This window comes from Marmota flaviventris, chromosome X (assembly GCF_047511675.1).
Source record: "Marmota flaviventris isolate mMarFla1 chromosome X, mMarFla1.hap1, whole genome shotgun sequence".
NCBI lineage: Eukaryota > Metazoa > Chordata > Mammalia > Rodentia > Sciuridae > Marmota > Marmota flaviventris.
In genome coordinates, this window is record NC_092518.1 from 117,816,394 (window position 1) to 117,840,082 (window position 23,689).

The window sequence follows — 23,689 nt, forward strand, 5'->3', positions numbered from 1 at the left end:
ATAAGGTGTGCAAAGTGCAAGGTCCTTGCCTTGCACATAGTAAAATGTAAGCAATGAAGCATTGAAAACTCTACTATATTAAAAAAAAAAAAAAAGCTGCCTGTGCAGCTTCTCCTCCTTCTGAGGTTTATGTTTATACTTCACCACACCAGATTGCTTCCTGGTTATTTCTACTTGGGTGGCCCACAGGCAATTCAAACTCACCTTGTCCCCCTGCACACAGAATTACCTTTAGTCTGCAGCCAGCGCAGTCGGTGTGAACGGTTTGGCTACGTGGGAAAATCCTAAGGGAGTTTAAATTAAAGACACAGCTCTCATATTTTCACCTCTGAACATTCTTGCATTATCTCACACATGAATTTTTGAAGGACACCTCAGATCAAGATAATAATAGAGAGTTACAAAGTCAGATCCTTCAGGAAACCTGTGTATGCATCCCTAAACTCTCTACTCCTTTTAGAATATGTCCTCATTCTTGTTGCTGCCATAACTTCCTGTATTTCCTGTCTGACAGCATTTAATATGTTATTGCATCTGCTCTTTTGCTTATTTTCCTTCTAGAATATAAGCTTTATGAGGGTATGAACTATAACTTTTTTTGCAGTGATGGAGATTAAACCCAGGACCTTGCATATGCTAGGCAAGTGTTCTACCAGTGAGCTACTGGTTCAACTATTTTTAAACTTATTTTGAGATGAGGTCTTGCTGAATTGCCCAGGCTAGCCTTGAATTTATGATCCTCATGCCTCATCCTCCCAAGTAGCTGGGATTACAGAAATGCACTGCCGTGCCCAGTGGACTATGTCTATTTTTTAAATATTCTAGTTGTTGATGGACCTTTATTTATTTATTTATTTATTTATTTATTTATTTATATGTGGTGCTGAGAAATGAACCCAGTGTCTCACACATGCTAGGCAAGCGCTCTACCACTGAGCCACAGCCTCAGTCCTGGACTATGTCTATTATTCCTTTTATTTAATACATATGAAGAGCTTACTCTCTACTAAGCACTTCTATAGGAGCTTTATAAGTATTAATTCATATAATCTTCAAAACAATCCTGAGATGCTATTATTATTACTGTTATTTAGATGATAAAGCTGGGACAGGGAGAGGTTAAATAACTTGCCTAAGGTCACAATCTGATAAATGGCAGAGCTGGAATTCAACCCCCCAAATCCAAGGATTTAATCACTAAAGTGTGCTGGTTCCCTTATTCCCCTATGTATTGTCATTGCCTGTCATCTGCAAGGCCTACCCAAGAAATATTTGAAAAAAAAAAACAAAGAAAGGATGACTAAATGAACAGACTGTGGAAATAACACAGTCCTTTGTGAGGGCAGAGGGAAGAAATAAGTAGCTACAGAATGGGAAAGAGATTAAGCTAGGAATTAGCAAATGTTGGGGGAAAAAGTCCAAGGGGTCAAAAGACTCCAGGAGAAATGGCAGGTGATGAAAAGCAAGGTAGATGGGGGTGGGGGGAGCTCAGGAAGGCAAGTGACAAACAGCTCTGCAATCAACAAAGGAAAATATAGAACAGACCATTGGACTTGGCCAGGGGCAGGCCACTGGGGACCTCTGAGCGGTTTCCATGGAGTGCTGGGGAGAGAAACCAGATTGTGCGTGGTTGAGGAGTGAGTGGGTGGTGGAGAAAGCAGGCGGGAGGTTGAATTCCCCTCTGAGCCATGAAAGGCAGGTTTGGGGAGGAGGTTAAGTAAGGTGTTTTTGTCAAGATGAGGTGATTAGGAGCTGCTTGAAGTCAAGAGGGAAGAAATCTTCAGAGGGAGAAGTCAAAGAGGCCTTCACCAAAGCAAAGTGTCGGTCTCCTACATGGTGGTGGACCACATGGTGGCCAGCCATATGAAGGGTAAACAAGGGGAAAGTCTGCTAACATTTGTGTGAAGGGAACAGAAGCCAGGAGAGTAGTACTTTGTAGAAAATTCATTCCCAAGAAGCAAATGGGCCCTCAGACATGAGACAGAGAGTTTTGGAATAGGGGAGTGTGATAAGGTAGAAAAGCAAATTGATTTAGGGGCTCCTAGTGAATGAAAAGCAGATAAAGACCAGAGACATACAGAAGAAAGAGGAAACTATTTTCAAGAGCCCACAAGTTCAAAAAACATGAGATGACTAGACAGAAGACAGGATGGTTAGAACTACAATGAAAAAAAAAAAAAAAAAGAATCAGTTTACTGGCCAGAGGCCTGACAGTGAAAAATGAGCCTGAAGTTAGGTAACAGTTGGGAAGAAGATTTGACTGAGGGTGACAGTGAGCAGTGCCCCCCCCAAAGAGTCACTTTATAAAGTAGGATGATTGGAACATAAGGGATGCTGCCAGAGTTGGGAGGGGAAGGATGTCAATTCAAGGTCTTAGTCTGAAGGGGCCTACTGGTGCCCCAAATTCAAAGGATGTTGATCCCTAGGGACAAGGACTTGGTCCTACAAGCCAACTTTGATAGTGGCTGGCAGGCAGGAGCAACACAGCAGGGCTGAGTAGCCCCAGGAAAAGAGCCACAGGATAATACCCAAGTAGGAAAACAGGGAAAGAATGAGAACCACAGCATAGTTGACAATTTCTTTCTGCAGCCATGTATTTTTGTTTTATTATGTATTTATTTATTTTTGAAGTACTTGGAATTGAACCTGTGGCCTCAAACAAGCTAGATGAGGGCCCTACCACTAAGCTACATCCCCAGCCCAACAAACATTTATTAAGCAAATATTTTTGGTACTGACTCAGGTACTGACTGAGCTCAAGGAGTTTGTGTTCTGGTGGGACAGATAAGTCCATTCAAGGCACAAATAACCCCAATACAAGGGGGTTGATATTCTGTAGCAAAAATATGTCAAAAGAGCTCTGGAATTTTAGTGTTGATGTATGCCAAAGAAACATGCTATAGAGGTCTATATACCCTCTACTATAATAGAAAGTTTATTTTCCTTCAGAAAAGGAAGAGTGGTTGCACACTGAGGGCTTGGGTTTTGGTTTAATGTGAATAAATAATACATTCAGTAAATTGTTATTTTTTGTATATTGTCACCATTTTTGTATTTTATGAGACGTGGTATTTTTCAGATTCTATGTTTTCATTATTTCAATTACATTTGAGCTCATGCCACAAAGAATAAACAACATGCCTTGTTAGAAAAAAAAAACACACACAAATATATTAAAAGGCATTTGCCTGCCTGGAAAGAATACCTTTTTTCAGAGGTCCACACTGTGAGAGCTGCATGTCCTCAGCCACTGCAGAATTGTGTAAATGAAACTATTTGTTCACTAATGCTGGTAAATCATGTGTTGAGAGCCACAGTTTAGTCGGAATGACGCCTGGCATTTTGCTAGAGGGAATGGTTGAAAGGTGACCCTGCTCTGGGATTAGGGTGGCTCCAAGATTAGGGTGGCTCTGGGATTAGGGCGGATCCAGCTGGGATTAGGGCGGATCCTGCTGCCTCAGGCACCCACTACTTTGGCGTTCCCAGTTGAGTTCTCGCGGGTTCTTGGAGAATTGGCGGGCGGAGCCCGGTGGAGGGAGTGTGTTCCCGGGAAGTGTGTGTTGAGTGCCGGTGAGAGTTGGGGAATAAAGAGTTGATGTTTGAACCTACAAGGCTTTGTGGCGGCTTGGTTATTTTGTGTCCAGCCAGACTGCGGCAATCATGTTTGAAAAGAGTTTCCATATTATTCACCTGGGAGGGACTTTTTCAAGTTCTTTGTACGTGATTTTTAACATAGCGTCTTTTCTGATTATTAAAGCAAGGCACGCTAGTTGGAAAAAAATTGAAAGTGTAGAGGAGTTTTTTTAAAATGTCATCTTAAAATGCCACTTGTGAACTGGGGCATATCATGGCTTAGCAGCCTTTTCATATATATATATATATATATATATATATATATATATATACACACACATATATGTATATAAATATATGTATATATGTATATGTAGGTATATATGTATATATACCTACATATATATCAATCACAATAAAATATAAACTTACAATAAGAAATTCTATAATTCTTCAACAAAAGGATAGTCTAAGCAATCAACTAACCCAATGCATGTATTTTGGCAGGCTGAACATGTCATATTATTACTCAGAATTGACTTTAACAAAAATTGAGCTAGGTGTTTCCAGGTAATGATCTTCTCCCTACCTAATGATAGGCTGAATTCTTAGATGGTTCCCATTATCTACATCTACTAGTATTATTACATCCAATGTAATCTCCTGCAGGACCTGTGGCTTTCTTCTAGTGAATAGAACATGACAAAGGTAATGATTATGTTATATGAGGTTCCACATTAGCAGATCTGAGTGAGAGATTTCCCTGCTGGCCCTGAAGAAGAGGCCATACCCCCATGGCTGGGAACTGCAATAGTAGGTGGGCCTGACGGAGGCATCTAGCTTGCATACATACAGCCTCAAGGAAATGAGTTCTGCCAAGAGTCTGCATGAGCTCAGAAAATGATTCTTTTTCCAGTTGAGCCTCCAGAAGAAAATGGCCTGACCAGGCCTTCACTGTAGCCTTGTGAGACTGAGAATCAGCCAGCTAAACCCAGACCCCTGACTTCTTGAAACCATGAGATAGGTAATAGATGCATGTGCCATTTTAAGCTGCTGAATTTGTGCTAACTTGTTACAAAGAAATACAAAACTAATACACAGGCCCCCATCATTCCCATACTTTTAGTACCCTAGTCCATAAAGCTATTGTCCTCCATAATATTTGTATCAGCAGGATACAAATATTGTATCTTTTTCATCTTTATTTCTCCATCAGTTTCCTAACATTCCACCACACTGGCCTGAAATACACCATGCATAGTACAGTCTCTGACTGAATTTTCGTTCATACCATTCCTTCCAACCTAGAGTCCCTCCGTTCCCTCTTTGTGCCTTGACCTTGAAACTTTCTGAACTTCTAGAACACTGGACCATTGCTTCCATTGCACTTTTTATTTGCATCACTGTTTGTCCCTGATTCATACACTGCCACATGACCTCTTTTGAAATCTTATTTCCCTGAAAATACTATTGAATATGTATATGGAATATATATAACACATAGAATAAATGCATAGGATGTCTACATAGAACATTTAAAAGATTATACATGTGTGTGTGAGAGAGATCATCTCTACTCACCAAAAGTGTGAACTCATTGAGGCTCAGGATTCTACATCATGTGTGCATAGCATGTTGCTAGAAATACTCTGTATTTAAAAATTGTGTCACATGATCACCACCATGTCTAGTTGACCACTTACTTACTGACCCCTTCCACAGAGACAGACCTGACCGCATCCCCATTGTTACCCTAATCTCTGGAGCTGCAATTTCCTATTCTGAAAATTGAGTATGATGTCATCTACCATAATTATTTCAAAAATTAAATAAGTCTACCATGGGTGCCTGGCACTTCATGGGTGCTCAATTGTGAATTGAAGCTGAATTTAGGTTGGCAAACCTCCCATGTGTAAAGGCTGTGCAGACACACAGTGGTGGAATTATCACAGGCTTGCCAATGCTTCAAAGAGCTGAATAAAACTGAAGAAGTCTGTGTATACAAAACGCCAGTTTCCGTATCTGTTAAAGATTTAGTTTCCTTTCTAACTAGATATATATGGAATACAAGGTCAGCAAATAATGCACAAATACCGATCAAGCCAGTGCTGAATCCAAAGGAATGCGAGTAATTCTGACCAGGAAACTTTGCCGCTTCTGAAATGTTTTGGTTTTAGCCACTGGCAGGATTGATCGATTGCAGTTAGTAAAGCATTCTCTGTGCGGCCCGTCCAAGCATCTGCTTCTGTACAACTGTTGCTCAACTCACTATTCCTTTCGAATTACCATCTTTGAGGAGCAAGAGAAAATCTATCCAAGCCACCCGCACGAATCATCCTAAAGTCTTCCAAGTCCTTTAACAGAGAATCTGAGCCTACCAAGGGTCCTTTACATTTCCCTTTACCTCCTGTCTTGGTTCTAATTTCAACACCCTGGGTTCGCCCAAGTCCCTCCCCGTGTCCTGTCATCTGATGAATATGCAAATTCAAGATAATTGGCAGCCAATGGCGTGGATTGTGGTCACATGGTACTGATGGTAGGTGAGCAGACAGAAGTTGTGTGTCGGTGAACAGAGAGAGCTCTCAGTCTGGGGCGAGCACTCTAGTCAGTGCAGACGGATGCTTAGGCAGTAGTCCTGGCAGCGGCAGCGGCGGCAGTTGTGGTGGCAGGAGGAGAGGGGAGGGGGCAGGCCCCCGAGGGCTACACACGCTCACATTTTCAAGTTCCCGTGCAGGGAAAGGAGGTGGGGCTGCTAAAAGAGGACTCCAGGAGCTGTCCCATCTGTCCCGTCCCGTCTCCCCCTCTTCCTCTTTCTCCCTGCCCCCTGGCTCTGCCAGAGTTCAGAGTTCGGGTGGCCGTACGTGGCAGTGAGGGCAAGAGGGCCAGGAGAGTGGGGAGCAGAGCCAGGGGTGCGGGGCAAGATGCCCATCCTGCTGTTCCTCATAGACACGTCCGCCTCCATGAACCAGCGCACTGACCTGGGCACCTCCTATTTGGACATTGCCAAAGGCGCTGTGGAGTTATTTTTGAAGGTAATGGGAGGGGAGGGGAGTGATGGGTCTCGTTCCTGAGGGATTGGGAGGTGGATTTAGGTGCTTCTGTAACGCTCTTGTCATTCCCCTCCTTTTCTACGCGACCCCCTCCGTCATCCCTCGTTCCGCAGCTGCGTGCCCGGGACCCGGCCAGCCGCGGAGACAGGTACATGCTGGTCACCTACGACGAGCCCCCATACTGCATCAAGGTAAGCGGGCCATCCAGGGAGTGGTGGGTGAGAAGCAGCAGCAAGTCGGCTGGGGCTGCCGGCGCCTCGGCCCCCTCCCGCCACGGTCCTGCGTCCCCAGCGGGCGTGCGGGCGTGGGTGGGGGACGCAGAGGGCGGGCGGAGCAGTGCAGTCAGCCACTTCCGAGGAGCCAAGGCGCCCGGGATCCGGGATAGGGGAGCCCCCCCTGCGCCCCCCCCCCCCCCCGAGAAACAGCGGGAGGGCAGAGGTCTTGGCGCGACGACGGCAGCCGCCTCGGAAGATGGCGGACATTTTGCTTTTGTATGAGGCAGAGAGAGCGAGTTTGAGGGCACTGCGGAGATGGAAAGGAGGAGGGGAGGGAGGAGAAGAAGGAGGAAGGAGGGCCGAGCCCGGGAGGGAGGCTGTAAGGCGGGCCCGCCCCTTCGGAGAGCTCCACGCGCGGCCCTGGCCCGGGCGGGCGGGCGGAGCCTGAAACTCCACCGGGAGGTGCTGCGGACTGGGCGCGCGGGCTTTCCTGGAGCCCCAGCTCCTCCTCAGGTTCCTCCTTCCTCCCCTCCGCCGGCCTGCCCAGTCTTCCTCCCCCTCCTCAGACTTTTCGCTGCTTCTCCTTCTCCTCCTCTTCCTCTCGCTCCCCTCCCCTTCCTGCCAAAGCTTGGCAGCGCCAGCCGCTGGCCTTCAAAGGCCACACACTGCTTTTGCACTCTGCAGCCTCAAACCTACCCCCGCCCAATCGGAAATCTGTCCGCCCAGCCAACTCCCAACCCCCAGGCCCAGAGACTCAGTTTCTGCTGGGGACTCGGTCAGGTTCAGCCCCATTCTGTTACCTTAGCTACTGTTAGTGTTTCATCTGAGATTCCAGCGAAGCAACAACGTGGGAGAGATGCCCATGCACAACCCGCAAGGGGCAGAACTTTTTAGGGACCTGGCCTACCTATTTGCATCAGAAATTAGGTTTCTGCCAGCCACGTAGGGATTTGTCCAGGGACAAGCAAGAAAGGAAGGGAAGACTAAAATGTGAGCAGTTATACCCACCCAATTCGATGAGTAGATTCTCAGGGTTCTGATCCACCGGAGGAAAGTAGGGAGGACTTAGCCTATGTGGGATAGTTCATTTATGCTCTCATGGTGAGGAGATAAAGAACTTCTTCGCCTGAAGTTGCCAGATAAAATAAAACTCAAACTGGTAAATCAACCTGTGTAAGAGGCATGCTTGAATATATTGTCAATTTAAAGTTATTACTATAATCCTTGACGTCTTTCACTAGACTTTTTCCCCCTCGGAATTATCTCCATAGTGCTGCAGAGGTGCGGTCTGCAGGTGTTGTAATCCTTTTCAGCAGACTGAGGTGTTTTAATGACTGGAATCTACCAGACTGAATAGTTGGTCAAAGAGTTCCCTTCAGACATAACAAAACCAAAGGGAAGCTAATTTGGTAACCTGTAGCTTCCGTTAACAATTTCATTAATAGGTCCCTCTTGACACTGTTCTGGTTTCATTGCTTTGTTTTCAGTTTTTTAATATATCTTTTTACAAAGTATATATCTTTCAAAATGCCATTAGCTTTTTGAAAAATGTCAGTTTTCTGACAATTTTTTTTACACCTACTAAAGCACATATTTGTACATCCTGGGTTTAAATGGCCACACCTTTTTGACTACTAATACAGATGAGAACACATCATTTGTACTGTGAACGTTTGAAGGCATGCTCCTCAATGTGGAAAAGTAAAAAGGATAAACTACAAAGTAGTGTACCTGTGTTTTTCCTTTAAAGGAACAGCTTACTTACATTTAAAAAAATGCTAAGACATATATATATATATATATATATATATATATATATATATATATATAGAGAGAGAGAGAGAGAGAGAGAGAGAGAGAGAGAGAGATGTACACACATATATACACACATACACACATATATATTATCTATAAAACTTGCATGGCAATGTTTATAGAATCATTTTCTTTGGAAAGGAAAAAGAAAGTTTTATCCTACTCTTTTAACTCCAGCTGCCACATAGTTTTCAATACTTAATTTTTTTTAGTGCTTATATATCTTAACTGTGGTTTTAAAGAAGCTCCAGATGGAACAGAAGGGGAAAAAGATGGATGTTAGTTCAGTAGAAATTTCATCTGTTGGCTCTTTTTATCCTGTTACCTTATATACTATATTTATTTTTTCAAAAGCAAAAAACATTTGATTTTTTTCCTCATTAGGTCAAATATGGTAAGCTACTTTGATTATGTGTTTTGTTATTGATCATTGATTATCTTAGTCTTTTTGCTTTTCCACAGTTTTTAAGGGCTTCAACTTTACTCTTAGGTGATAACTACATGTTCTAGAAAAAGGTTAATGATCTCATGATGTTCTTTTCATTTTGTTTTTCATACTACAAATTCAAAAATCATAGGTCATATTTTGGTAATATTTTCCTCTTCTGAGCCTCTTTTTGATCATTCACTCCTAACCGCCCCCTACCCCATCATTCTGTTCTTTTGCTTTTAGGATCTAGTCTGCTTGGAAGGTTAGATATTTTAGAACATCTGGTGATTTTTTTTTCTTAAGATTTACTCTAGTCTTTTACTTGCTAACAGTTAGGAGTCATAGATCTGATTTCCGTCATCTCACTGTTTATGAAACAGGCCTTTCTTTGATTGTCAGCAGGTATTTTAGTTCCTACTTAAAAAGGTTCATTCTTCATTAGGAGTCTGAGGTCCTTTGAGCAAAGTGATGTTATGGTTTTATTAGTAGATTATTCTTTGAAGAATAATCTCTGTGTGTTTTTTAAATTTCTCTAAGGTTAGAGAACCATTGTAACTGTTTTTCTCAGGTTTTGGTTATATCCAACTGTAAATACTGTAAAATGAATTTTATTTTCTACTAGAGGAGCCATTTCTATTGGTATTGTAACAGGCATGAGTTGTGCATTTGGTTGGGAGATTTTTCCCTAACAGGCATGCCACTATTCCCAGTATATCTACTTACAAGTTCTGATAATAAATCTTGTGAAAAGTTACTGTGACTGGAATTTTTCCTGATGTATACTGTTGAGTATGTAAATATAGTATTTCGCCAAAGACATAGTAACTTTTTATTGCATACCTCTTGGCAAATAGCTGTGTGTTCTTTTAAAATTAGTCATACCTTTTATTTGCACTTAGCTTTGCATGGATGGAATTAAACTTGATTTGGGGATCATATAAAAAAGCATATGGAATGTAAGCATAGTGTGCCACATCTGTTTTAAGTGTTACTCTGTAAACAAGTTTTATAAATAGTATCACAACTGTTAACATTTATTTATACAATGCATCTTTGGTGTTCACAGCTAGGATGAAACCCTATTTAATACTTTGAAATTACCAATACATCCTTATAAGACTAATACAGAATGTGGCTTTAAAAAATGTGTGTGTATGTGCATAATAATCCTTAATCATCTTGGCTGAGGTTCTGCTGTCTTGTATGTTTTGTTATGAATTACAAGTTCCTTTTATTCAGTGATGAGGAGAGGAATGCTTGTTGAAAGAATGTAAGCCACTAGCCTGGGATTTATATTAGCATAAGTAATCAAAATACTTTTATATTTGAAGCTAGTTTCTTAAAATTATTTCTATTTTATTAAGGGATTTTTTAAAAAGTTTTTTTAGTTGTAAATAGATACAGTATCTTTTATGTATTTATTTTTATGTGGTGCTGAGGATCAACCCAGTGCCTAGCATGTATGAGGCAAACACTCTACCACTGAGCTACAGCCCCAGCCTGAGGGAAATTATTTTTAACATAAAATGGAGTCATTTTTCTAGAAATAGTTGAAACACATGTATAAAAATAGTGTACAGAATTTTAAAAATATATATATAAATAGGAAGAGATACTGTTTCAAAGATATATCCTAATCCAGCAATTTGAAAACCTGAAACATTTGAAAAGGGGGAAATTTCCCTTGAAGGTTGCTTTTTTTCACGTTCTGTAGCTAGCTTGGCTTCCTGGTGTCTGCATGTATCAGAAAAAAGCAGAATTTTGCCTTACAGATTAAGGAAGTTAACTTAAGCTTTTAAAATGACATGTGTTATAGACATTTATTGGAATTTTAACTAAGACATACCTTTTACATATACCCATGAATATATTCCATGGCCCTTATTTGGAAAAGGGACGACTTTGAAGGGTGCCCTTCATTGTCTAGGAAGCTGAGGAAGTGCTTTGGGTGACATCTTAGAAAATGCAAGGTGATTTTAATACAAAATGCTGGAAGGCAGTGCAATGATTTTCATGATGGATTGTTTCACTTGTGATTTTGCTTTATTTTTCACCTTCCTCACTGGCCATTGGAGGCATTTGGCAGTAGTTATTTTGAGATAAGAAAAGGGAACGGTTGGGGCTTGGGTTGAGGCTTAGGGGTAGAGTACTTGCTAGCATGTTTTAAGACACTGGGTTTAATTTTAAGCACTGCATATAAATAAATGAATAAAATAAAAGTCCATCAAAAAATAAAAAAAAATCAAAAAGAAAAGGGAAGGGTTAATGTAGGAGACTAGATCTCTGGGCAAGGGAGTAAGTACAATTTTCAGACTAGGGTCCAAACTCTAAGATAACTAGGGGACATTGACAAAATTATGGATGCCTCTCTATTTTGTATCTTCAACCTCTCTTGTATCCATTCACTCTTATTTGCTCCACGTTTTAACCTTCATCATTTCTTCCCTGGACCATTGTCACATCAGCCACTCAATTGATAGTCTTGCTTTTCAACAAATTTCCCCCTTCATTGCCAACAGATTGCTCTTCTCCTCCTTCTCTTCTCCTCCTTCTTTCTTGTCCTCCTTTCTTCTTCTCTCCTCCTCCTCCTTCTCCTCCTCCTCCTCCTTCTTCTACTGGGGACTGAACCCAGGAGTGCTCTACCACTGAGCCACATCCCTAGCCATTTTTATGTTTATTTATTTTGGTACAGGGTTTTGCTAAGTTGCTGAGGTTGGCTTCAACCTTGGCAGTCCTCCTGCCTCAGCCTCTCGAGTGACTAGGGTTACAGGCATGTACCACACTGCCTGATAAATTTAATAAAACACAATGAAGTGCAATAAAATCATCATTCCTCTATGAAAAAAAAATCTTCCAGTGGCTCCTCATTACATTTCAGAATAAAGTCCAAATACCTTGGCCTGACTTCCAAGGCCCTTTGCGATCTGGCCCTGTGTTACCTTTCCAACAATTTCTTTCCACGTTGTTCTCTTCTAATGGGCATCAGGATCCAATCACAAGGAGAAATTAAGCCCCCTTTTCCAAACTTACTGTACCTTTTGCTATTTCATACCTTGTTCTCTCTGTCTGGGACATACTAGTTAGCCTGACATCTTAGCTCTTCATTCCACAATTATCAAAACTTACCTGGCTCCTCTTCCCCACCCCTACTCCAAACAGTATAACAATTCCTTCTGTGATCCCTTAACACTTTCCACATACCTTAACTATATATCCACATCTCTGTGTGTGTGTATCTGAACACATACACATTTAGCATGTTATTTTATGTGTGTGTGATGCTGAGGTTCAAACCCATGTCCTCATGAATGCCACGCAAGCATTCTACCACCGAGCTACATCCCCAGTCCCAGCATATGCATTAGATGGTGAATGTTAGAATTCATATTGGCCTAAAAATGCAATCTTTTTAAGGGCATACATTGGAACATTGCTATATTTGTACCTCTGATACCTATGGGAGTGCCTCGATTTTAGTAGATACTCAATAAGTGGAGAAAAAATTTGAGGCAATATGTATGAGTGAAAGCTACTTACCCCCCTTCCCCTCTCATTGCTACAACTATTCACCAGAAGGTGACCACTGTTAACAGTTTAATATGTTTATTGTTTATTACAGTTAACATTTTCATATGGGTTCAGTTTATGATATGATAGAATTATATTTTTATAAAATGAGTGTATACACCTCCTTTTTCTCTCTTTTGCTTATCAAAGTATATTTTATATACAGTAAAATACAGGAATCCTAATGACTTGATGCATTTTTATATTTATACATTCATGCAACCACCTCCCCATGCCAAGATAGAGATCGTTTCCATCAACCCAGAAAATGTCTCTTGCATCTTCTACAATGCCTCCCTCCCCCCCTTGCAGGTAAATATGGGTCTGGCTTATATAAATATTGCAGTGATATGATTAAAATGTTTTTTTTCCATGGATAGTCTGAATACCTTGGCCTGTATTCCAAGGTATAGTCTGAAGGTGGTTTGCTGCTACAGCAGTCTAGCTATTTATTTACCATAAGATTATTGAGCATCCCCTGTGCACCAGACTTTGTTATAAGGACTTAAAGTGACACCAAGAAACATGTGCCCTAAAGGGATCAGAATAGTAAAAGATATGGCTCTACTCATCAGGGGTCTTGAGAATAGTTGTTGGGAAAAGGTGACTGGAGAAGGTAGGTGAGGGTATGGGTGCTGTCAAGACTAGTGGACTCTTAACCAAAGAATTAGAGAGGAAGGATGGAGGGAGGATGCACAGGCCTTTGCGAGAATTCAGTTCATCTGGTCAAGATTGTAACTAGTTCAGGCTAGACAGCAAAAGGACTTTGAAGCCTACAGGCTAGAGTGTGTATATTTATTTTGAGATGAAGAGCTATTCAGCGGATTTGAAGAAAAATGGGGCAAGGTTGTTATCTGTCTCTGTGCTTGTTTGATTATTATTATACAGCATTCCTTGAAATGGGATGATGAGAGGGGAAATTGAAAGGTGAGGGAAACCCAGAAGATGTAGTTGACGTTGCCTAGTTTTGCATTAATAAGATGGTTGCTTGAAAGTGTTTGGCCTTGGCATCGGGATGGGAGTGGTAGCAGGCAGTGGGGAGCAGAAAAGGAGAGGGCAAATGCTTTCCTTTTCAGTTTGCCTTTGCGTCAGGAAGCTAATTTGAAATGCTTGGAACACAGGGTTCTCAGTTTCAACAGAGTGACCAAATCAGGCAGCTGCTTCATGTCTCATGGAGAAATTGCTTTCTGGGGAAAGGCCAGATTGAAGGACCCTCTGTTTGGAGTAGAGGATGTGAAGAAAGGAACCTGAAACTTTGTAAACATGGCCAGTTCCCTTTGACCAATAGAGTGTAAATGAGAGATCCAGGCAGATCCTTGGTACGTGTACTGGGAGCTTAGAACACATTATCTCCTGAGTACAAGGTTGGAAATGATGATTAACTTTCCAGAACTTCCTCCTTAGGAAAGCCTTTTTAACCCTTAGTGGTCACTTAGCCATAGAACTATTGTGTTTATGGGTTGGGGGTACAGCTTACTGGTAGCGGGTGTACTCAGTGGTAGAGAACTGGCCTAGCATACTCAGAGGCCCTGGATTTGGTCCCCAGCACCTGCAAAAAGCAAAAAAAAAAAAAAACCAAACCCAAAACCACAAGTATTGTGTGTATTTTTGTTTCTACTATTGATAAATGGGTTTGGGTTTCCAACTTGATTTGTTAAAAGCACATCCTCCCAGCTTCTTCCTCACAACTTCCATCAGAGACAGTGAGGGGCTGAAATGGCAGAGGAGGTTGGCATGGCTCTTCCAATGTGGCAGTTTTTCATATGTGTAGATTGACTTTATCTATACTCTTCAGCACAGTATCTATGAGCTATGTGTGGTTATTGAGCACTTGAAAAGTTGCTAGTCTGTAAGTAGATGCTGTACCGAATAATGGAAAATTTAATATTTTGAATATATGAAGCTAAATAAACTATGTCTTTTGTTTGTTTGTTTTAGTACTGAGGATTGAACCCAGGGTTGCTTAACCACTGAGCCCCATCCCCAGCCCCTTTTTATATTTTACTTAGAGACAGGGTCTCACTAAGTTGCTTAGGGCTTCACTAAGTTGCTGAGGCTGGCTTTGAACTCGTGATCCTCCTGCCTCAGCTTCCGGAGCCTCTAGGATTATGGGCATATGCCACCACGCTTGGCAATAAATTATGTTATTAATATTGCTTGTTTCTTTTACTTTTTTTTTTTTTTTTGATCCAGGGTCTCCCTCTGTTGCCCAGACTGGCCATGGTCTCCTGAGCTCAAGCAAACCTCTTGCCTCAGTGTCCCAAGTAGCTGGGACTATAGGCATGCTCCATCATGCCCACCTTTTACTGTTTTAATGTGATTGCTTGAAAATATAAAATTACATACATGACTTGCACTGTATTTCTGTTAGATAGCAGTGTTGGTCTGTATTCTTTCAGAAGGTATTTTCTGATATTCATGCCCTAAAATTTGTTTCTGAGGGAGGATCCTTTCGAAGTTCTATTTAAAATGAATAATGCCATAAAGGACTCATTTAAGCACTAAAGGTTATCATACAGTTCAGAGTTGATAGCTTGATAACCCTTTGCCCTGGGGCAGAATATGAAAGCATCCTATTCTTATTTGTATTGAGAGCCGGTTTGTTGCTTAGACTTTTGGATCCAGTTGCTGATCCAACTGGTTGGGTTAGAAGTCCCCCCGCCTCTGGGTTAAATATGGCAAGAGTATATATGTGAACTAATCTAACTGTAGTAGTTAAGAATTCTGTTCATAAAACATGGTCATTGGTAGTAGTACATTTTTCAAGCTTTGGGTATTATTACAAATATATATCATGTCCCTTTTTAGATTTACTTAGCCACCTTGCCTAAAATTTCTCCAGAACAACCCTTTTTCGGGAAAAAGTAGGATAAAGAATAAATTCTCCACCTTGGCATAATGTTAAACCTAGGAAACAAAGAGGAGTTTGTATCATTGTTCTTACTGAAGCCTTTTTTGATGTTCCTAGCAGAGCCTCTTTGTCGTATCATAGGAAGTCATCAGTAGCATTAAAATGACAGGGGAGGTCCACTGGACAGGAAGGCTCCCAGGATTCTTACTGCTGGTGTTAGTCAACTTCCTAGTGGCATTTCCAAGAGTGTTTCTTTGTATTTTTATCACTATAATTGCCCCTATTTAAGGAATATTTGATTGTGAAGCTGAATGGAAATACAGATAGAGTAATGAGTAGCCACATATAAGAGGTGAGAGAGGAGGACAGGGCTATAGCTCAGTGGGAGAGAGTTTGTCTAGCATTCCTAAGATGCTGGACTCAATTCCCAGTGCCAAAGAGGTGGGACCATTTTATAGCCCTAGTTTTGGATCCCTCTAAGTCCTATCTTGCAGTCAAAGGTGTTATCTAGCTTTTATAGCATACCCTGTATTTCATCTATGAGATAACTTATATCTGCTTCCTTGTAATCATGAATGATCATATAATTGGTTTCTAATAATAGTAGCTGACATTTATTGAGTAATGCTTATGTACAGGGCAGTGTGCCAATGAACATAAAGTATTATTTAGCTTATCTTCCCCGTCAGCTTATGTTGTCATAGGTACTATTATTATCACCATTTAATAGATAAGGAAGAGGTTTTATCTGGGGCCTGGAGAGGTTAAGAAACAAAACCGATAGCAACATAGGTCTAGACCTATTCCAAAGACTTAAGTAATTAACCACTTCACTTTTTCTATAAATTGTGATAGGAGTTTTGTTTTGATAACTTCTCATAGGTATTTTTTATTACCATATGTCCCAAAACCATCATTTTTCAGAGTCAGAATGCTATTATTTATATCTGCATTTAATATAACTGTTTGATAATATAGCAAACATTCAATGGATGAAAATTATTAGTACTAGCATTATTTTTATTATTTCTCTGGCTATTTCTGGGTGAATATCATTATGCATTTGTTTGCATAAATTTGTTTGGGAGGATACTGAGAATTGAACCCAGAAGCACTCTACCACTGAGCTACAACCCCAACCCTTTTTACTTTGTATTCTGATACAGGGCCATGCTGAGTTGCTGAGGCTGCCTCAAACTTGCAATCCTCCTGCCTCAGCCTCTCGGGTAGCAGGGATTATAGCTGGTACCACCATGCCCTGCTACACTTCTGCCTTTGATGTTCCACAGATATGCCCTTACAAGGAGTTGTTGAGATTCTGAGTTGATGGAGCTTCAGATTGAGTGTATATGTTGGTGAAAGTTGGAGTGATCTGGTGACTGGGCTGAGTGGGCCCTATAGGAAGGGTGGTAGGCTTCTAAAAGTATCTAGGTAGTCCTTGACTGTCTAGTGGCACCAAAAATTGAAATGCCATTACCACTTTACTAATCTCCTGATAAATGTTTTTTTTCTGTGTAGAAAAGAAAGACAGTCCACGCTTTCTTTGGTAGCTACTTGGCTTCTTTTAACTCACAGACTGTGACTGAGGAAGACATTTATTTTTTAAGGCCTGGATGTACCATACTGCGTCTTAGAGTTTTATATGCCTCATTTTCTGGTGTGATCCTCATTTCACCCAGATCTCCCACTGTCTTCTCCAGCAAAATCTGTCATAGCTAGATGGCTTTCCACTCTACTGTTTAGTCAGATGGCCTACCATAGAGGGGCGGATTCAGAAAAGAAACAGAGATGCTGTCAACTCAACCATTGGGGTCCTAACTAGGGAAACATTACATGAAGGCTTTTGGTGTGATGTGTAACATGTTTTTAGAAAAAGTAATGTACTGTATCTCAAGCCTTATTCACTTGATGATACTACTCATTGATGCCTGTTGCTGTTTTCATTGTGTAGATTTCCCCCTTTAGTTTGAATAGTTCAGTGAATTAAATACCAAGAGCCAAGCTCTGGATTTGAATGCTATAGAAACAAAGCCTCTGAACATTATTGTTTTTGTTTGTACAACTGAGGAACAGTCCTATTGAGAAAAGTAAATATGATTTATTAAGGTCTTAGGATTTACTATAGGGCTTCTTGGGCAAATTTACTGTTTCTTCTACTTACTCTTGACTGCATTTGAAAGTAGCTACTCCTTCCTTCCAGAAACTTGTAACCTCCTTTATTCTGTTTCCCTACCTCTCTCTTTTTATTCTTGTTTTATCTTCTAAATTATTCCCCCTGATAAGTGCACCCCACCTTACTAATAGTTTCAAATATTTCATCTACACTGATGCCTCAACATTTCCAACTTTTCACCCAGGTTTCTCAACTGACTCCAGGTCATCTCCCCTGGCTCTCTGTCCTACTATCAGCTCACAGTTAGACCTCCTATGTCTCTATAATCTTACCATCTCTTCTACATTCCTCATCTTTTATTCACTCAGGATTAAAAGCAAAGTCATTATTCAGCTGTGATTCTTTTCTTCCATCTTCTAAGGACCATCTGTCTTCCCTATGAAATGTCTCCTACATTCATTCAACTCAATTTCTACTGCCATTACTTTAATCCAGGTCCTTATGTTTTAATGTTTTGACCACTCTATCAACCTTCTAACTGATCTCTCAAGTATTTCCCAAATTCCTACTCCCCACTCACACCAACTGACAAAAAAGAAGCTTTTGAGCTGTATAATAGAAGCACATTTACACCATTGCTGGGTACTTATAAAAAGTGGTCATAGTAATCAACTGCTCACTTTCCACTAAAGCTGGTTCCCTCATATCACCCTCCCAACAAACCTTCAAAGACTCCCCACGCCAATGGAGTTAAGTCTAAATTGCTCAGCTTGGCATTCAGAGCTTTGGAATCTGCTCCATGTGTTTGTATAAACTTATTCCCATCATTTATGGACATACACTTTAGACAGACCTGTCTTTTCTACCCACTCCTGATGACAGCCCTTAGAACAACAGTCAACAAAAGAAAAAGAGATCCAGAGCCAGGAGTTGAAGGCCTGGGTGAGGAAAGGAAATGAACTGACAGCATCCCATTAAGGGTGTGACTTGAGGGGAAAGCTGTGATGGAAGATGCTTTAAAGTGCTATTATAATGATTAGAAGTTGCAGAAGGAATGGGGGAGGGAGCTGGAGTATGACCTTTAGTGGTTGATTAGCCTGAACTAGACCAAGATGGTTTGATTTAAATTGGCACTGCTATTTAATAAGAAACCCATTTCTCTTTGCATTTCTGTATCATAGGAAGAGGGCCCATAGAACTAGGCAGTGGACTAAAGGATTCTAGGGAATATCTAGCATTTAATACAGATTTGGCACTGAAAAGTTAGGGCTCCTTCCTGTATTTGTTCATTCATTCTTTTTTTCTTCCTCCTCCTCCTCTTCCTCCTTCTCCTTCTTCCTCCTCTTCCTCCTCCTCCTCCTCCTCTTCTTCTTCTTCCTCTTCCTCGCCCTCCATCTCTCCCTTCCCCACTTCTCCTCCTCTTTCTTCTTCCTTCTTTCTTCTTCTTTTTTTTCTACCAGGGATTGAATCCAGGGGCACTTAACCACTTAGCTGCATTCCCTTGTATTCTTTCTTGAATGAGAATGCTGGTGATATACAAAGCAAAATTTCCATTTCTCTTGAAATCTTACATAGATGCATAGACATGAAATACTCCATAGTGATGCTTTTGAGCTGTATATTAGAAGCAGATTTACACCATCGCTGGGTACTTATAAAAAGTGGTCATAGTAATCCTTTCAGGTAGATCACACCATCCACTGCCATGTTATATGGCAAGCTGTGCTACTTTGGCAGCTCTGTAAAGAGTACTAGACTGGAAGGCAGTAGAATTATACACATGACCTCAGGCAAGTCATTTAACCTTTTATGGTGTCAGTTTCCCCATCTATTAAATGAACAGAGTAGACTGGATTGTTTCAAGGGGTCTTTCTGGAAAAAAAGTACAGGAGAGATTGTATAACTGAAAGGCAGGAAGTGGAATAATTGAGAATTGGAATTTAAGGTGATTTCAAAATTACTTTAAACTTTAGAAAACAGTTCCTAGATGTGCTTAATGTGCAATATCACACACTTAGCAGTTAAATCTGTAATTGTCACCCTGTCTTATTGATGTTGTTTCCCTTTGCCACTAATAAATAGTTAAATGTTCAGGGCAGAGTCCTACTGATGGTTACTTTGAAATGATGGACAGAGTGACTAATTTTGTTTTTCTGTTGAGATTTTCAAAAATTAATTTGAGTTCCTTTTATCATGTAATAAATAGCTCATAAAATTATTTCAGGCTTTAAAAAAAATTAGTCTAGGGGAAAGAGATGCTATCTAATCTTTAGAAATTCATAAATGGCCATTCTGTTATTTATTTTCAACTCTTTTTGCAGTGTTTAGTTAGCTAAACATATTCCTGCCCATGTGTTTTTTCCCCTAAAACTACCTTTGTTAATTTTTATCTTGTGTGTGTTCATAAAAAAAGTCTCATTTTAGAAGCCAAAACTTAAGTAAACATGCATGTGATCTGCACAGTACTATTTTTTCCCTGATAATAGCTACAATTGAAACAGTCTGAGCGTGGAAAAGGAACCCCCTCACACACACACACACACACACAGTGATTTAACCCAGGGTCTCAAGCATGCTGGGCAAGCACTCTACATCCACAGCCCCAGGGTAAAGGAAATTTAACAATTATATCCTACCAAGCTTTCTAAATTCTAAGACATTTCTGTTGCAACAGCACTGCAATTGACTCTTGCACAGAGGAGAAAAGTTTCTAAAACCTATTTGTTTCTATGTGTTAACATCCACTAGTGAAGATAAATTTTCTTTTCATCTTATATTTTCCAGTGCACTTTTTTTTTTTTGTAGGACTGGGGATGGAACCCAAGGCCTTGCATATATTAGACAAGTGCTCTACCACTGAGCTGCACCCCCAGTCCTCCATTAAACTCTGGAGAGATGTGGTGCTTCCTACTTTTATCCAAATTCCTAGGGTAGGAATTGGAAAACTTTACAAAAGTATTTTGAAAATTTGCTTTATTAATCTTTATGATCATTCAGCCACTAAAAAAATTCATAGATATTATATAGACAATGTGTGATGGTGAACTGTATCAATGGAATCAAAATGTGCATCATTTCTTTGCCAGGTTCACTTAAAATATGTAGTCCTATGAGTCTTTAAAAAATAAATGCCTTTATTTTATTTGTTTATTTTTATGTGGTTCTGAGGATTGAACCCAGTGCCTCACACATGCTAGACAAGTGCTGTGCCACTGAGCTACAGCCGCAGCCCTCTAAGAGTCTTTAACCATCTGCTGAAAAGCAATTCAGTGGTCCTAGACTGTCAAACAAGTTTCTGTTATATTAGGTAACTTCTTAAGAATAGTTTTAACGTAGAAGACTCAAATAAGGTAGACTTCTTTTATGTGATCTTGATTGGTAATATTTCCTGAAGGATGTGGATAGAAATTGGTAGATTGAACCCCAGAATGATAGCATTTAGAACTCACTGGGAGAGAACTCATTTAATCAAGTAAAATGGACTTTGCACATACATTTTAGCAAGTTCAGGACACCAAGAAGGGACTTTGGGAGGTGACTTTGACAAAAGGGAATCCAAGAGAACTAGATAGTCTTAAAACAAGAATTTTATAAGAAATTAACAAAAGAAATTAAAAGTACATATAAATTAAAGAATAGTGAAATGCCTCCTTTGTGCCCAAAAGTGTATCAATACCTTGAGATAATTGATTGGTACTTGAGTAAGTGAGAAAATCACAAAAAATGGGAAATCAAATCAGGCCAAATTGCTAGAGTATTAAGGGGAAAAATGTGTCAGACAGGGTCAGAAAATATAATGCAAAAATGAGTCTGAAAAGGAGGTACAAGAAGAAAGATAAGTCTATTCTTGTAACGGTAAAGCTTCTTCCTAACATGTCCTTCATGATTTTAACAACCTCCTTTAAAGGTGTAAACATAATAAAGGATATTTTAATTTTTTAAGGTGATTCAGCTGTCAGTGTTTTATTAAGAGAGCAGGTAAATCTTGTCTTGTATCTATCAGAATTGGAATCCATTTTAATTGCAAGAAGAAAATCCTTGCCATAGAAAAGTTTTAACTTGCATAAATGTTCAATATAAGGCTAAGAACAGAGACAAAGAGAAAAGCCATGTGTCTCCTTGGGAGACAGAGTTGATTGGAAAAGCAGGACTTCTTATTGTTCACTTCATTCCATTTTACTAGTCAGTTTACCAACATAGGAACATTTTGTAATGACAAAGATGATAGAATGTTAAATTGAAGAAGAAAGTTGGTTAAGAAACACTGTTGAAATTGATTTATTCCAATTGTCTGGGTTTTTGCAGAGCAAGTTTCCCCTAAACTTACAGAGAGCAAAAGGAAAATAGTTTATCTTTCACCAAGAGAATTGATGGCCCAGCTAAATTTAGACTAACCAGCTTTAACTTGGGACATCTGGGAAAACACTCCAATCTGTTACTCATCTAGTTTGTAACTATCTAGAAAGAAGCCCAAAGTCCAGAATAGCTCTAAGATGGTCTTATAAAGGGCAAATAGTATTGGGCTGATTTCATTTCCTTTAATAAAAGATAAAATGTCTGTTGAGAAGGGAAAGCTACATGGATTACCTGTGCATGTCAGTGACACATGTTATTTCTTTATTGCAAAAGGCTTGTTGACAAGCTGGGAAGATTTGGGATGCACTGCACCATTCTTTAGGGGGACATCCAAATAGGCTTAGGGGAGAAGTGTGCCCCAAATCGTCTGTGTAGTGGCTCAGCACCAAGTTTGGGACACAGCAAGTGGTGCCTTCCAGGGAGTTCTCTCCCTGATGTAATATATGGGATTCTATTTTACTTATTTATATTTTGGTAAAAATCCACTTCCAGTCCCTTTAAATAGCTACCACCTTAGAGAATCTTAGTTATTCAGTTTTTTTTTATTTACATATGCTCAATTTACGTACATTTTGTAAGGAGGATTTCTTGTGTGGAAAGTTAGGCGCAGCTGGCCGAAATTTCTTTTATAAGTTAACTTGGAGGGGAAATTAATAGTATGTTTATGAAACCTTTGCATTATACTCAAGCAATGTCACCAGTATTTTGGAAAATGATTACAAATGACCTTTGGAGATAGAGTGACAGTTTTCAGAAAGGGCTCTAACACTGTTCTCACATCCTCTTCAAGGACAGTTGATTTGCTTTTTTCTCTTTTACTTGTTTATAGTTCCTGTCAAGATTTTGATGAAGGAAAGAGTTCCTCATTTAAAAAAAAATAAAAATCAATGAGAAATAGTCTGGCCAAAATGGGATGAAGTTCAGGAAGGATAAGGATTAGGAAGCTGAGGTTTGAGGAAGACACTAAGTAATACCCCCTCCTTTTCTTCTTTCATTTGAAATCAATGGAGAAATATGTCCCAAGAACCAGCCTGAGTTCTAAGTACCAGTTTTATTCCTGATAAAAGCTAGAGCTGAGGACATAGCCTAGATGTATGTTCACCAAAGCGTCCAAATGGCTTACATATTGGCAGACCTCCCTGTAGGTCTGTTGTAATATATGTATAACTAAGAACCACATGTCAGGGCTGGGATTGTGGTTCAGTGATAGAGCAGTCGCCAAGCATGTGTGTGAAGCACTGGGTTTCATTCTCAGTGGAAAGAAGGAAGGAAGGAAGGGGAAAGGAAGAAGAAAGGAAGGAAGGAAGGTCTATCGACAATATATATATACACACACACAGACACACACACGTCAGAGAATATACAGAAAATGAAAAAGAGCTTTAGCAACAGGCCTAGAGAGAATATCCTGGTTTCCTGTTCCCAAACACAGCAGTCAGGTTAGAAAATGGAAACAAGGGTGCAAGATGGTAGTAGGAAAGGATTTCTTTTGGTTTTTGCCTTTCTGAGCAAAAAAGTGCAAATTTTCTCTGTTCTGTGGTGATATGGGTGGGGAATAAATAGCTAGTGGCTAGCCAGATAGAGCTGAGACCAGAACCCGGGCCATCAATAGACTGAAAGGCCCATGCTTTTTTAGTATGGAAGGTCATTTTTAGTTGACTATGCAAATTTAAACCAGGTCTGCACTACATTTTCTAAAGCAGGAGGTGTTTTCTTTCT

At 40.2% G+C, this 23,689-nt stretch overlaps 1 protein-coding gene across 11 annotated transcripts in view; it reads left to right on the forward strand.

Annotated features, from left to right (window-relative positions):
- Positions 1-6,145: 6,145 nt before the first annotated feature.
- LOC114096632 (integrator complex subunit 6-like) overlaps positions 6,146-23,689 on the forward strand; it is a 64,068-nt gene continuing 46,524 nt past the window's right edge. For 9 of the 11 annotated variants that reach the window (XR_011705730.1, XM_027940178.3, XM_027940180.3 and 6 more), the window contains exons 1-2: positions 6,146-6,605; positions 6,737-6,814. Coding sequence is in view for 9 of the 11 variants with exons in the window: in XM_027940178.3 (XP_027795979.3) it covers positions 6,495-6,605; positions 6,737-6,814 (189 nt within the window). In the remaining 2 variants the exon portion in view is untranslated. Of the gene's footprint in view, positions 6,606-6,736; positions 6,815-12,919; positions 12,963-23,689 lie in introns of those variants that run through there. The other 2 variants (XM_071606776.1, XM_071606777.1) reach the window with 2 other exon arrangements.